The 16099-nt window shown below is 40.6% G+C and overlaps 2 protein-coding genes across 2 annotated transcripts; both read left to right on the top strand.

Moving 5' to 3' along the window:
- Positions 1-573: 573 nt before the first annotated feature.
- Positions 574-1971, top strand: TMPPE (transmembrane protein with metallophosphoesterase domain). Its single transcript, XM_009873249.1, has one exon. It carries the CDS (start codon positions 655-657, stop codon positions 1969-1971), a length of 1317 nt encoding a protein of 438 aa, XP_009871551.1. The 5' UTR covers positions 574-654.
- Positions 1972-3082: 1111 nt separating this feature from the next.
- GLB1 (galactosidase, beta 1) lies at positions 3083-15724 on the top strand (the record flags this gene model as incomplete). Its single annotated transcript, XM_009873250.1, has 11 exons — positions 3083-3130; positions 6116-6285; positions 9102-9252; positions 9547-9607; positions 10106-10200; positions 11480-11660; positions 12409-12467; positions 13378-13499; positions 13611-13651; positions 14090-14202; positions 15650-15724. Coding segments are annotated over exons 1-11 (1116 nt in total), but the record flags the coding sequence as incomplete, so codon positions are not given.
- Between the last annotated feature and the right edge of the window lie 375 nt (positions 15725-16099).

The raw sequence follows: 16099 nt of genomic DNA, 5'->3' as shown, positions 1-16099 counted from the left end.
GTCTGGGACCACCAGATGGTCTGGTGGGGCTTTCCGTGCTGTGGTAGCACAGGTTGCTGGAACCTCTTGTATTGACTAAGAATGATGTAGGGTGGTACCTGCTTTTCAGGTGGAACCAGCCGTTTGGGATAGAAGAACAGAAAAAGTGCACGTTGAGCTAACAGAAGCAGTTTCTTAGTCCCAAAAGACCTACAGGCTTTATAAATACTATAATGATTGTTTGCAAATATGTCACTGCTGTGATCCATTGTTATCTACTCTAAGGAAGTCCAAATGGGGAAAGAGCATATAAATAAACGAGAAAAAAAAAAAAAAAAAGGACTGAGGGGAGGAATCGTTGAGAGAGGCAGGGAGGGGGCTTGGAAGGGGACTGCCAGAATCCAGCATTTTCAGTTATCTGATTTATTCCAGATCAGGAAATCTCCTCCCTGTCTTTATGATAGTGATTCTGCGTGACCCGGTGTCTTGGGTAGCGTGTGCAGAGTAACAGTCCCTGGTTGCAGCTTGGGAAAAAGGGAGTGTGTCTAATATTTTAAAAACGGCTGATACTGGTTCCTGGTTGCAGGCTTCGTTGACCCAGGGCACCTGTTTGTAACCCCATTATTGCCTGCTGGAGACTTCTGCAGAACAGAAGGGAACGGTCAGGAAGCCAAGATGATCTCCTTCAAGCAACTGCCCCTTGAAGCAAAGGCTGCAGTGGCTGCAGGAGTGGTTTTCTTCTCCATGACACTGTCGCGGAGTTACCTGGCAGAAAAACTTGATCTTGGGATGCGACGTTGGCTTCTGAGACTGCAGATGGCACTGTTTGCTAACGCGCTGATGTTGATAGGATCTCTTCACGTTTGGAGAAGCACAGTCACCACCTTCTCCAGGTCTTCAGCTGCCAGCTCCTTCTATTTCATGCCGTGGAAAATAGCTGTGTTCATGTTTCTAGCTTTGGCTCATTCAAGCTTCTTTACCATGCTATTTCTCGTTGCAGAAGAGCCCTATTTCTTTTCTTTAGCTGCCTACACTTGCCTGGGGGCCTATATCATCCTCATCTTCTTCCTCTTCACTCTAGGCTCTGTAGAGCAGGCTTACAAGTTCTTGGCTGGGAGAGGCGCTAAGGCAGGCGCTGGCAACAAGAACAGAACAGCGATGAAACCGGTTTTGGCAGTCATGCTGACTGTTGTGCTGACTGTTGTCGGGCTGTTAAATGCCTCCCAGCCTCCCACCGTGAATTCGGTGGAGGTTCCAGTTCACAAGCTGCCCTCGACAATGAATAACCTGAAAGTGGTATTGCTTTCAGATATTCACCTGGGGCCCACAGTTGGGAAGACCAAGCTTGCCATGATTGTGCGAATGGTTAAGGCTTTAAAACCAGATATCACCGTGATTGTTGGAGACCTGACAGACTCTGAGGCAGAGATCCTACGACCAGCCGTCGAGCCTCTCGGAGAACTTAACTCCCCTTTGGGGACTTACTTTGTCACAGGAAACCACGAGTACTACACGTCGGATGTTAGCAACTGGTTCAAGCTGTTGAAATCCTTTAACATTCAGCCGCTCCATAACGAGAATGTGAAGATTGTATCCCCGAAGAGCACCGACGACTGGTTCTGCCTGGCTGGCGTTGACGATATCGAAGCGAATGTGTTGCGCTACTCAGGACATGGCATGGATTTGAAAAAAGCTCTCAGAGATTGTAGCGGCGAGCACGCGATCGTGCTTTTAGCTCATCAGCCGATCGCTGCAAAGTGGGCCCTTCAGGAGAGGCCAGACATTAATTTAATTCTCTCTGGCCATACTCACGGAGGGCAGATTTTCCCACTAAATGCGGGAGCTTATTTTCTGAATCCATTTTTTGTCGGCTTGTACAAAGTTGGGCAGAACACCTTTGTCTACGTCAGCCCGGGGACGATGTACTTTGGAATACCCATGAGGCTGGGCAGCAGAGCTGAGATAACGCAGATAATTCTGCGTTCTCCCTGAGGAGTTTTCCACTTAATAGGCTTTTCCATTCTTTTTGGTCAGTATATTAACTCTTCTGCTCTGAAAGCAAATCCTTTTTCAGGGAAACCAGAGAAGATATGTTGGGGTGGACTTCAACGGGTTCTGCTAAGTTTGAGCACAAAACACTGTAGCTGTATCTTGGGCCTGTGAAACAAGTTGGAGCATGTTAAAATAATGAATAAGCGAATTATTTGAGCTCCTTATTATTGAGGTTCTGCATTTAAAGACAGCACTGATGTCATGGAGATAACGTGTCTTGTGCATGTTCAGTAATATCTGTGTCCTGTGGCTGCTTCATGTTTCTTTGTTTCTTATCCATCGAGCCTTATCAAATCTCAGGCAGGTGAGGTATTCATCTCTTGCCATGAAATCGCTTACGCATTTTTTGCAGAAGTGAGTGTGGGGTGTCCACCAGGTATGGAAACTCTAGAAGCCTTATGCTGGAAACATTACAGGAAGGGTTTTGTGCATTTTTAATTTTTTTTTTTTTTGAGGCTGGGTATCTTTGTTCTGCTAACTGTCGGTAGTGTGTGCTGGGGCTTCCAGTCTGCGCTGCTTGCCAGTACAGTAAGCTGCCAGGCATCCTCTCCTGAAATTCATTTTTTTTCCAGTTAAAAAGCTGGGGCAACTGATATCAAAGACTAAAAGTCTGTCTTTCTACAGACATTTTCCGCAGAATAACTGGGGAAGTAAGTAGTAGTTATTTGATGAAAATAGCTCTAATCAAAGCAGATGAAAAAGAAAACTTGTATTTAACATAACTTCTGTTGCTGTCTGAGCATATACAGTACCTCCTGAAGTGAAGCACAAAATCCAAAGCTGCGATACTCAGTGTATTTTTTTCTGTATTTTTATTGTTGTTGATTCTTAATTTCTCCTGTGTGATTTTTCTATTATAAGAGTTAGGAGATGCTATCTGAAAGCAATGCAAATAGGCTAATGCTTGAACTTTGAAGGTCTTAGTATTTTGGGTAAATGGTGTCCTTTTTAAGAAGACTGTATTCTGTAGCAGGTGACTTTCCTTAACAGCATTTGTGTATCAATGTTCTGGTTGTCTGATAGACATGTAGCTGCTACAGGATAACGAGGGATGGAGAATTTCTGTCAGTTCTCAGCTCTTACTCTCATTTTGTGTGAGGTGAGTGTATCTGAAGAGTACCGTAGGCTTTGAAAAGTTGGGTTTTTCTGAAGTGAAGCTTTGAAGTTTCACTTCATCCATTCTTTTCAGCCTTTGGCCCCTAGCAGAGTTTCTAACTGCGAAGCTGGGTTTTGTATCCTATTTCTCTGCACAAACATCTTGCGTTTTTGCATGCAGGAACATTGAGAAATACCACTGAACGCATCACGTGCATTGGGAGGTTGATAGAAGAGCTACAGTCCTCTCTTAGCCTGAAAATTGAACACTTGACCAACCAGGCTCTATAGTTGATGATATCTCTACCAGATAATTTCTGTTTCTTTGCAGTTGCAAGGAAGAGAATTTTTTTTTCTTTAAGCTTGTGCAATAATATCTGTTTAAGTGTCCTAAAGTTTCCACATGTGTTTAACGCTGACCGTAGGGGATCCTTCTGAGATTCTTTCCTGTCGGTGAAGTAGTGTCAACTCGTCTTACGGAGAGAGAATGTTGATAGCCTGTCACCCTCTGTTTACTTATCTAAATGCCCTTTGGTGAAAAGCTCTGCTCTGGGTCGAGTGGCATGGGGTATTCCTGGCAGGCCAATGGTCGAGGAGAATACCTCTTCATTTCTTACACTGAGGGTTATTCCTGTGTTAAGAAAACCAGTTGTTAAGCAAGTTTCTGTATCAGGAGTTTTTTGTGGGACTGGTTTTACATGGTGTTACTTTCCTGGTGAGTTGGCAGTGGTATTTTTCTGTGTGTTTTTTCTTCCCACTACCCTCTCTTTCTCTCTTCATTCTGTCCAAATGTGTGCAAAAACCTAGCTGCAGTGATCCTTCTGTCCCAGGGATGCAGAGGTGACTTCTTCATTACTTCGCACAGGCCCCTCTAGAAACATCTTTGTGTATCCTTTCAGGAGCAGATACGCATCCTTTTAGGAGTGGTCATACTATCATTTCGTAAATTCGAGTTTTCCCAATGTAATTTAGTTTTTTTTCTTTGTCTATCTCTTTGAAGGCTTATTTGCCTGATCATTGGTTAATACTTAAAATGTTTTTTCTGTGCCAAAACACTTTAAAAGCCTTTTCTTATTTTGCTTTTTTTTCCCGAAGTATGAATGGGAGGTATCCTAGATCAGCTTTTTCTTTTTTGATAGTGAGAGGAATTAACCTTTCCTAAAATTCCAGACAGTAATCCTTAATTGTCCTTCACAGCTTTTTTTCTATACTTTTTCTGATCTAACTTGAATATGCACGATGTAGACCTGTGTTCAGTATTGCAGATGGAAAAAAAAAATTGCTGTGCTGCTTATTTTATAATTTTTTGACATTTTTTTGTAATTTTTTATGTGTGTGGAATGTATTTAATCTGGAGAACTTAACTACATTAATATATATTTCTTCCTATAAAATGCCAGTGCACTGGGAGGGAGTTAATCACTGTCAGAATAATACCAGAATAAAATAGCATCATTGCTCTGTGAAAGTTTATATTTATTACATTATGTTATAAATATAGAGTGGATTTGAAAATATGTGAATTGTCACATGACAAATGCTTTAAATGTTGGGGTTTAATAAAACTTTATTTGCTTATCAAGAAAGATGCCTTGACCTTTTATTTTGTACCAATGTTTATTGTAGCAGTTAGTGCTGGAATAATTTTAACACACTAATTCCGTTTACCAACAAAAAGCTACTGACAGTAAATTTTATACCCAAGCTGCTGAGGTGTGGTGGGAAGTGGGAAAGGTAAGGCCACTATGAAATTTGCCTAACTAGGGGCAAGAAGTGCAGGCTGAGGAAAAGGGGATGTGATGCAGAGAAAAGGACCACTGCAGAGAGAGAAGGGATGCTTTTTTTTGGAAGAAGCATAAAAAGAGTGGTTTGTGTCTCTCAGTTTTGATACTTGAGCTTTGGGGTGGAAAAGGGTGTTCTCTTGTGCAGACCATTCAAACGCAGGTGCTAGAAATCTTCACAGGTGGAAGGGTTCATTGTTCATTGAGGATCCATATCCATATCTGTTTGCTTTCCGACTGAGGTAGAAAAAACACCTGTTTTGTGCAATATTGAGTATGCAATATTGACAGAGCCAGACAAATTCATGACTAGAAGTGGTTTGGTTTTGCTGCAAGCCCTGGTCTGCGAGTGCTGGGCAGAGTCATGTGCCGGCAATAAAAGAATGTTGAGTAACTGAAGGTGAAGGGAAGTCTGTTTTTTAAATGATATTGCAGAATTGTGTTGCTGCACATGGGTTCTGAGTTTCATTTAGTCATGATCATTTTGAAGTACTCAGCTCTATGTCAATGCTGCAGCTTGTCACAGTGCCCTAGAGTAAAAAAAAACTGAAGCATGTGAAACATTGTGTTCATCAGGGCAAATGGTTTCCTTCAGGGTTACACACAGTGCAATTTCATCCTAGTGCAGCATGTCCAGAAGTCAGGTTATAAATTAAAGATCAGCAAAAAGTCACATGTATTTGAACTGCAAGGCAAGTAAGCAGATGGCACATACCTGTGTATCCTCTGCAGTAGTAATTTACTTGAGGTTTAACAGACTGGAATTACTACAACATTATTTTTCAGGCAGAGTCCCAGCCTTTGAGTTAGTTTTGTTCCAGACCATCTGATTCGTATTTCACAGCTCTGTAAGGTCCTGATGTTGTGGAGACCTGAAATGGCCGAGTCTTTGCGTCAAGATTTATTTCAACTTTAATGGAACTCTGTTCTTAAGTAATGTTAAGAGTGGGTCTGTGTTTGTGGGACTGGGACTTAAAAAGCTTCTCCTGTGTGATACTTGGCAGTCCCTTGAGTTCTTGTTCCCTTGCCAGCTCAGGGTTGTATTTTCTCACATCCATTCACCATCGGTTATTTTAACACCATTGTACCTTCTGTTGTGGACAACCTGCAGATACTGTATAGACTGTTCTTTATGTCTTTCAAGGCAGAAAAAGATTATATTGTGGTTTTTTTTTGTTGTTTTGGATATTTATTTTTTTTGTACACAGATTGTACCCCAGAGGAGTTTTGGGATTGATTATGACTGCGGCTGCTTTGTCAAGGATGGAAGGCCTTTCCGTTACATCTCGGGTAGCATTCACTACTCGCGCGTGCCCAGGTACTACTGGAAGGATCGCCTGTTGAAGATGAAGATGGCAGGACTTGATGCCATTCAGACGTAAGTAGCTGTTGACTTTCAAAGTGGTTTTTAGTCCTGGGAGATGTACAATAAGTAAAGTTACTTGATTGATTGATTTTTAAGTAATAGATGAGAGCTCCAGAGAAGTGAAGGGTGGTATGGGATGACCTCTAGCTGCATGAAGTAGGAGAACTGGGCAGGTTACAGCTAGCAATCCACTTTGCTGCAGATAGGCAACGCCTCTTGCTTCACAACCCAGGGTGCAAACATGAGCTGAAATAAATTGTTGGACTGTGAACTTTGGCAGCTACAAAGCGGTTGTGTGTGCTTTGCCTCTGCCAAGGGCATTGTAGTCTCTGATCAAAAGAGAGATGAGAGGTGACAGTTGCCTCTTAATACAGCCTGGGTTATTTTGCCCTGAAGCCTTGAGGATACTGGCAAAGGCTGCAGTAATATTTAAGTAGTGTTTAAATTTAGCAAAGTGGTTGGGAACTGTATATACTTTTATTTTTTTTAAAAAAAGAAAAAAACACAGTATAAAGAGCTTTCAGTTGTATGTACAAAACCTTTAGCCTGCCTTTCTTCTTTCTTGTCTTTCCTACCTGGTTATGTACTTACTAGAAAAAAGAGAGGGGGAAAAAAAAGTAGCTTCATCTTATTTTTGCCAAAGCTTCCTTGAAAAGGGAAGAGGAATTATATTTGGCTTGGAAGTTGCAGTTTTCCCTTTTATGATTTGACATGTGATTAGTAAGGGTTAGCAGGTGAACAAAAGGTGACAGGGAAAGAAAAAGAGTTGCTTTTTTCAAATGTAGGGTTCTCTTATTTATTTTTTTTGCCCTGTATTGTGATGATGTAGTGACTTTTTGTTTGGTTTATATTTCCTGGGGTGGCTTTTGTTGTTGGCTAACAAAGCGAGCAAGTCCTGTGTTCCATCACATAAAACCAATGGTATTAAGTAATGCACTTTCTCAGGACAGAGTTGCTGGAATTGCCCCATAATTATTTTTTGGTGCCATAAAAGTAATCTCAAATGGACCTGGAAATTATATCTTTTTAACATCTGACTTGGAGGTCAGACTGGGTCCTGACAGTGGCTCTGTGACTCCTACAATCTGTGGTGTCTCATACTTCCCTTAAGTCTCTGACTTATTTTTTTCCTCCCAACACTCATATATCTCCAGTTTTCGGGAGTTATCTGCTCATTTCCCCCTTTTTTAACCTTTTTTCATCTTTTTTCTTTGAAATTGCCTGTTCATGTCTCTGCTGCATCACTAGTCTTTTGAGATAGGAATCTTTTCTTTCCTCTTGCCCCCACTACTGTTTTTTAATATCAAAATTGGTGCAGGCTTGTTTCCTTTTTATTTTTTTTTCTCTTATTGCTTCTTTCTTCCTTTGTAATCTTCCACTCACAATGTGTATCTTTCAGGCAGAAAGTACTCCCATACCTCACACTTTCTACAAAAATCAAATCCATGCATTTTTCCCTTTGACACTGATCTCTTTCTTTGTGCTAAAAAACCAAAACAACAAACCAGCCACCAAACCTCTCTTGGTTTTTTTGTGTTTGTTTTTTTTTTTTTTAGAGTTTGCAGGTAATCCTTACAGCTTTTGCTTATTTGAGGTAAAATGATAAACATTCACGTTAGCGCAAACAAGCTCTGCTGTGATTTTGTGTGGGTTTGGTAAAAATAGAAATTGGTCTAGATGATTACTCAGATGTATATTTTATTTTCTCCTCTTCTGCCTACTCTTTCTTGAATCAGAAAACCTGTTAGCATGGGGCTGAGATACTGGTTGTATGAAGTCATTCTGGAATGGGTGGCGACACTGCCAGACCCTCTGGCAGAAAGCTGGAGCCTTGGAACCACCTCTGAAGATCATGATCTTGCTGCTTGGGGGGTTTTCCACAAGACAGGGAAAGGTCTTGCTATAATTGAAGTATGAGAGCCTTCCTTGTGGGTATCAGGGTGCTCCCAGTGAGGCTTACCACTTCAAGGGAAATGGGATCCTCTTATTACAGGGTTGTCCTTTTAAGTTCCTTGTGCTTCAAGCAAACCAGACCTGCTCTCCTTCCCTGTCTTGATGTTCGGCTGATAGCAGAGTCAGGACCTCGCCTGGGACTCTTGAGTGGGTGAGGTCGTCACCGTCTGCCCCTGGAAACACGTGAAGCAATAACAGAATATGACAAAACAGGTGATGGGAAGCTTGATCTTAAATTAAATCTTAAATTATCGAGGCCTAAACCCTCCACACTGCAGGTTAAAATTTGGCAGTGTCATTGATAGGACATCCCAGAAGATGGTGATGATGTACCTAGGAGCAACACTTGGCAGGTCGCCAGCAAAGGCATCTAGTCACACGGGGGTAACTCTCCTTGTTTTTGTCTCCTGAACTGTGCCTGCCAACTAGAAATGAATGCTACCAAAGACACCTGGGAAGGACTGGAAGTTTAGTGGTTTCGTTGGTTTTTTTGGCATGAAGGAGATAGTTAGCCACTAGATGGTGCTAAATATTTACAGGATTTACAGATCAGTGGAGCAGCCTACTCCAGGTAGCAGCAGGAAGCTTAAAGGCTTGTAGAAAGTTAGTTGGTTTTCTTTGAAGTTTGCAAGTAATCAAACCTTACTGCTTTTGATTATTTGAGATAAAGCAATACATTTTTACCTTACTCCAGATAGCTCTGCTGTGGTTTTGTGGGGGTTTGGTACCTCACAGAAGAAAGCCTCCAGACTTGTATGTTACTGGTCTGAAGGCCAGTTCAGCATTACAGATCTGCGAGGAGTGTGCTGCAGAAAGCTGTTATTGGGAATTCTGGTTTAGGCTGTTTCCTAACAGGCGTTCTTCTCTCTTTGTAGGTATGTACCATGGAACTACCATGAAACTCAGCTGGGCACGTATGACTTTTCTGGTGACAAAGATCTAGAGTATTTCCTGCAGCTTGCTAACGACACTGGTTTGCTCGTTATCCTGAGAGCTGGACCTTACATCTGTGCAGAATGGGACATGGTACAGCCTTTTGTAACAGTTCTCTCATTTCTAGGGTAAATCTAATGCAAATATGTCTGTCCTAAAGTAGATGAACATGGTGTATCCTTGGGCAAGACTCTTGGCATATTAAGATCCATGTGTCTTAAGTGACTTCTTACAACACCAGCTTGCTTTGAACTTGTTTTTTGATTGGGAATTACTACTTAACTGCAGAAGATCAGTCTTCAAGTCCCAGCATATGTTTTGATAAAAGGTTTAAATTCTTACATTTCCTAGAAATGGTCACTGAAGTGATTCCCTTTCTTTTCCCAGGGAGGTCTCCCTGCATGGCTGTTGGAGAAGAAATCAATTGTTCTCAGATCTTCTGATTCAGGTAGAGGCATCAAAAAGGACTTTAGCAGCAAGGCAACTTGCAGTTTGAGACTGTTACTAGGTAACTTAAGCTGAAATATGAATCATCTTGTACTAAAATCTTCAGTACTTCTAGTTAAAAGTGTGTACTCAATAAGTATATAGAATAAATAAAGTGGAGACCAGTTCTGCTCGTTGTGGGATAAGTGATCCGTTAAAAAAAATAGCATCCATAGCAAAATTTGAATTTGCTTTCCAGTTGAAATGTAGCAGGACAACCTGTGAGAGAAAGTAAAGTCTGGTGATTTTCAAAGTTCATCCTTATTTAAGTGTTTTATTTTTTAGTATACTGAAAGGTGATTTATGAGCAAGTATAAGAACATACCAGTTTGTTAAATGCTGTTTTGTTACACTTTTACATATTTAAAACACTAGATAAAAACTACTCATATGTAATTTAAACCAAAACCTAGAAAAAAAGCAGAAGAGTTGTGAAACACTTCTACTTTGTGTGTTGCAGATTATCTGGCAGCTGTAGAGAAGTGGATGGGTGTTCTTTTGCCGAAGATGAGGCCTCACCTCTATGAAAACGGAGGTCCAGTCATCATGGTGCAGGTGACTCCTTGAACATCAGAGGGACCCAAGCAGCAGGGATGCTTAGCTTGCTCTTGCAGCCACTCCGTGGGTGTTGGGTGCTAACGTCGCAGATCTGCCTTAACGGTTTTGGGTAGCTGAACAATTCTGATTAAATCTCTGATCCTGAAGAACCGAGTGCCCTGTTTCCAGAATTTAGAGAGAACTTGTCTGCTTTATCAAAGTTGTTTCCTGCAATTGTAGAAAGTAATACTGGAAACTTGTGGAGCTTTTTAGATCTGAGTTACGTGCTGGTTCTCACATAAAGTCAAAATATATTACAATTGCCTGAAACTTTTTGACATGCAAAAGCAGCGTAGGGATACCTGCAGATAAAAGCAAAAGCAGTATGGAGTATGGAACAAAAATGGACTAAAAATTTAGGCTTTTTAGTTCGTTGTATCTGACTTAAGCTGCACAATATTATACCTTCATGGTAAGTAGCTTCTGATTTCTTTTGAGATGTGTAGTGGCTATGGTTCCATATTCTTAGTATTTGACCTAATGAAAGCTTTGCTTTATTTTTTTTAATTTGTTTTTAAACTGATTGGCACAGAATGGGATGGGAGACGCTTCTTATAATATCCCAAGATTGTTCTGAAGCGGTGTATTGTATCTATAGAAAAAAAAATGTGCCAGGCAGAACTATTCCTTGGCAGAAAAAAGATGTGTATAACAGGATTTTCAGAAATCACCTTCAGGTGTGCATTTGGATCTGGAGCTTGAAAGCCCATCCCCTTGGGAAGGGACAAGATGCGGACCTCTTGGTAGCAGCAGGGTTGTCCTTCTTCCCTCAGTCTTTTGAGTCCATCGCAGGGCTTTGCTCTTCATGTCAGCCCCTGTATCTCGGTTTGGGAAGTTTAACTTTGCTTTGTTTTTGATCATGTCACACCCTGTCTTAGGGTTTTAGTGTTCTGCTTGGGAGGTGGGTCAGAGCTCTCCTTTTTTTGCTGGAGACTGTGTTTTGATGACTATTGCTAAGTACCTTGGGTAAAATGTTTTGGTTTTTCCTTTGTGGAGGGTGGTTTTGCAGGAAAATGATGGACTTCCACACAGTGGTTGCTCTGCTGTAAGATACAGGTGAGAGGAATGAGTACCCAGAAATGTTGGTTTCTCTTAAGCCTTAGCTCTGGGTTTAAAATGATGTTCTCAGCGTTGCCATCAAAGGGAGGAGAAGAGTTGTTGGATTTGGACTTTCTGTTCTTGGTTTCGGATGCAGTACACTTGGCTGCTGCTTTACTGACTTGCTTTCACTGTGCAGGTAGAGAACGAGTATGGAAGCTACTTTGCTTGCGACTATGACTATCTGCGTTCTCTTCTGAAGCTCTTCCGCCAGCATCTTGGGGATGAGGTAGTGCTCTTCACAACTGATGGTGCAAGCCAGTTTCATTTGAAATGTGGAGCTCTTCAGGGTCTTTATGCAACAGTCGACTTTGCCGCAGGTCCGAGACTGCTGTTCGTCGCCAAAAAAACCTGTTGTGTGTGTTTGTGGCAGGGAAAACCAACTTGACTGCTTGAGAAGCCTGACTGATTTGTTTAAATGGGGCAATATGCGTTTAGGTGTGCTCAATGTACCCTTAAACATACAGGAATCGCCCACGAGTACCCAGTTAGAGAGTTATAATCACCTTCCTGCATCATGAAATCATGAATAAGCAATTCACACTGCTCATAGTGTGTATCTCCTAAAAAAAATTAGCAGTAGTAGTTGGCATCAATTCAGTTGTTTAGGGTGGGGTTCTTTTTATTTAAATGTTGCCTGTCCCAGAATCTATCTCTCTCAGTTCATTTCCTTTTAAACCAGTGATTACTGGAAAAGAAATTACTGCTGAAGTTCATAATTAGAAGTGTGCACACTGCTACAATTTGCTGTGATACAGGCCTGAAGAAAGGCTCAGCAACCATAGTGTTAAAAAAGTGCCCTTTTCCCGGAAGGGAGAGCTAATGATATGAATATTCCTATACTACATGAATTTGGCAAAATAAGCTTGAGGCATAAGAAACACGCTCAAAGATATTTCGTACCATATTTTCATGTGTGGCCTCTTTTGCACATTCTCTCTCCAGTCAAAGAAGTGTGCTTAGCAGGAATCTGTTTTCTTACAAGTAGATTGAAATTGTGAACTCCTTCATTTATTCACTTAATCTTACATCATTTATTTACTCAGTTTTACTTCTGTCTACTTACAGGTGGCAATGTCACAGCAGCATTCTTAGCTCAAAGGGGCAGTGAACCTACAGGCCCTTTGGTATGTCTTTTCACTTTAATGTCTTGTGTTGTTCCTAATCTTGTAGTGGTTAATGAGAGAGGAATTGACCACAGTCTGAGAGACGGTTTTTGGGACGTGTTTAGAAAGACGTAACTGCCAAGTCAGTCAAAAACTGGATAGGGGAGTGTATCCGTGTATTTGTCAAATTCACATTCGCTGCTATTCTGCAAATACTATTTTAATCTCAGAAGGTATTGATTTTTTATAAGTATTGTTTCCTTGCTAAGACGAATGTTTACAAAGCAGCGGAAGCAGTAAGTATGATTAGATGAGTTAGTGAGATACATGTGTGGGTGGAAGTTAAAAGCAAAATTAAAAGGCAGGTTAGAAGTTTCTTCCTGTTTTCAGCTACCCTAGAGATTTTACACGAGCTGTAATGGGATAGGAGATCACTGGAAGCTGTTTTGTCAAAGGGAAAAGGTCCATGGAGGGTACAAGATTATCTCAGTGCTATGAAATTGTTTAGAATGCAGTCTGAGTATTTGAAAGATATATTTTTCATTCCATCTTTTCTACATATGCTATTGTGCAGAGAATGTATTTGTACCATCATTTATTTGAATGCCCATCTGTTTGAGTTACTGAATGCCATGTTTATTTGAAACATGTTCATGCTGATAGGTTCCAAGGAAATTCATGCTTTTAGTACTTTAGCAATTGTTTTCAAAGTGTTATTGAAACAATCCTTTATTTTTTTTCACCATTCATCTGCTGAAAAGGACTGACTTAGTGCATGCTTTGCTGTATTTATAGTAGTTTAAAAATGACGCGAATGAGTCAAGGTGCCGTTTTTTCCCTTCCCTCTAGTAGTTAGTAGCCTTAAATCACATGGCATCTGTTCTTGTTCCCTCTTCGTTTTCCCTTCCTCTTTTGCCCTTCCTTCTTTCAGGTTAATTCCGAGTTTTATACTGGATGGTTGGATCACTGGGGACACCGTCATTCTGTTGTGCCTGCACAAACTATAGCTAAAACACTTAATGAAATCCTGGCACGTGGTGCTAACGTTAACCTGTAAGTGTGTGTTCAGTAGAGATTAATTTAAGGGGTGGATTTTTTTCTTCCCAATTCAGCAAAACCTGATTTAAGTGGATGTTTGTGTTGTTTTTTTTTAAATCTTTTTAGGTACATGTTTATAGGTGGGACTAACTTTGCCTATTGGAATGGTAAGAAATTATTTAAATTATACAAATAATGTAGTGGTAGTAACTTACTCTGTGAAAGAATAAGCCATGCCTGCTTTCATGTGACAAAAGATGACAGCAGTAGCTGTTCTCTGTCTATTGCCAGCACGTTCTACTAAACCCTTACGGTGTTTCTCTTTGCAAAGGCTACTCCTGTTTCACTCAGTCCTGTGAAAGAGTTGAACCATGGATAAATTTGTTTCTCTTCAGAGTATTTCTGAAGGTTAAATAACTGAGCAGTGTGAGCTCAGAACCTCCATCAGGAATAGTTCCTCTGTGCCAAATCCCAAGGCCTCTGTTGAATGTAAAAACATACAGGAGTCTGGCTGTAACTGCAGAGAATCCGGAAAGTTTATCTTTGGAAAAAGCCCAACTCTTCTAATAATTCTCTTTTTGTTTTTTTTACCCCTCCTCCCTTAGGTGCTAACATGCCCTATATGCCACAGCCGACTAGTTACGACTATGATGCTCCACTGACTGAAGCAGGGGATCTGACTGAAAAATATTTTGCCTTGAGGGAAGTCATTGGTATGGTAAGTGTCCCCACACTGTGCTGTGGATGGTTTTCTTCAATTTTTCTGTTATCCCTAAGCTTTCTGTTGATGGGATAATTTTAGTAGTCTTTCAGGGAAAACCTCCTGTCTTCATTCAGCTTTTCTCACCAGAGAAATTCCAAGACTTCTGGGTTTTGAGTTGTTTTCTTCAAGGCAAGATGCCTATCTGAAATGTAAGTAGTGCTTAGTGCAGTGAGAGGGCCTTGATAAAACCTGAAGTGTTCCATACAGCTGAAGGTGCATTGGGTCATTGCACAGCGTTTTTTGGTGTGGTTTGTTTCTGTCTTACCTTCCATATCCGCAGGATCTCAGTGAAGTTTTCCTGCCTTTGCTGTGGGTTCTAAACCCATAATAACAGTCTGTCTGCTCAGTTGCAGTTTGAGGTGGAGCTGATGAAAAGGAGAATTCAAGTTGCCTGTAACTAACGGCTACCTTCAACATGTTAGTTGTGCTACAAGGCTAATACATTATAATCTTCCTTTACTGTTCCCTTCAGTTAATAAATGTAATAAAGAAGGGTTTCAGTCTACAGCTTCTTTCAGTTGCTGACAGCATTCTCTAATTTTTACTGGTTGGGCTCAAATGTCGTACTTTTTACTACTTCACTTGGGTGAATATAGTTTCTTCCCTGAGCTTGAATATCTTTCCAAATACTGAGGAAGAAACTTGATACTGGAAATATAAATCAGGCTTTCATCAGTCCATAGCTGAGATTTGACAGGAGAATTTTGAGAATTACACTTGTGTGGTCTGTTTAAAAATAAAAATAAAATAGACCAACTGAAGGAAAAAAAAATACAGATAGACCAACTAAAGAAAAAAACCCCAAAACTAGTCTTGGTGCAGAGACTAGTTTTTTAGGTATGAGTTTTATGCTGGATATACCATGTTTAAGCCCAACAAATCATGCCTTGTGCTAAAACTTTCAAGCTGAAATCAAAGTAAACTCTCTAAGGAAAAAACACCCTTTTAGCTCCTTACCAATCTTGTTTGAAAGAATGCCTAGGAGCTGCCAAAGTAAGCCTCAGAAGTCACCAAAAGTGCACGTTATAAGATAAGAGTGGTCATTTGTGCCTGTGTATTAAAATGTAGAAGACCAACACAAGCTGTAGCCACAGGAGGGCTCCAAGAACACTGTAGTTCTTTGGCAGCTTGTTTGTTCTCGATGCTTTTTACCATTACATCAACTTGAACAGATATTAAGAATAATTTACCATATCTGATCATGTTGGGGGTTTACTTTTTTTTTTTTTAATTGTAAAAAACCCTCCATCTTAGACTGGATGCAGCTGTAATCCTTTGGCACAGTGAGGTTATCTGCTTTTACCCAAAGTTCTACTTTTTGTAAGTTGTGAAGTGGAAAGTGAGAATTCGGTTAAAGAATGTTTGTATTTAAGTTTTATGCGTGTGTTCTTTCCCTTTCCAGTATAAGAAGTTACCAGAAGGTCTTATACCTCCGACAACACCCAAATTTGCATATGGGAAGGTTCGCTTGCAGAAGGTAAATTAAGATCAGTAATACACTGTGTATCTTTCTGTAATGCTGTATGTTTGCTTTTTGCAAGAAAATATTTGTGAGAGTATTATGGTGGTCTCTAGATATCACACAAAATAAAGAGAAAAATTTTGAAAGCAAACTCAGAGGAAGGCGGGAGCAGAGCTTGGGAGTTAGGAATCACGCTCATGGTGGAAAATGAGGAAAACGTGTGTTATTTGGATATAAAAAGGCAATTTTTAGAATATGCAGTATGTGCCTGAAGTTTTACTAAACTGACATTAATAGATGATTAACGTGACAGAATCATGTTTGTCTAAGGTAACTCGTGTATGAGTAGTGGCGCTGGGGAAATGCTAGCAGGTGAGCTATGAGCAAAGA

This window comes from Apaloderma vittatum, unplaced genomic scaffold (assembly GCF_000703405.1).
Source record: "Apaloderma vittatum isolate BGI_N311 unplaced genomic scaffold, ASM70340v1 scaffold44297, whole genome shotgun sequence".
NCBI classification, from domain to species: domain Eukaryota; kingdom Metazoa; phylum Chordata; class Aves; order Trogoniformes; family Trogonidae; genus Apaloderma; species Apaloderma vittatum.
Note: the sequence above shows the minus strand (reverse complement) of the source record. Positions and strands in the feature narration are given on the sequence as shown.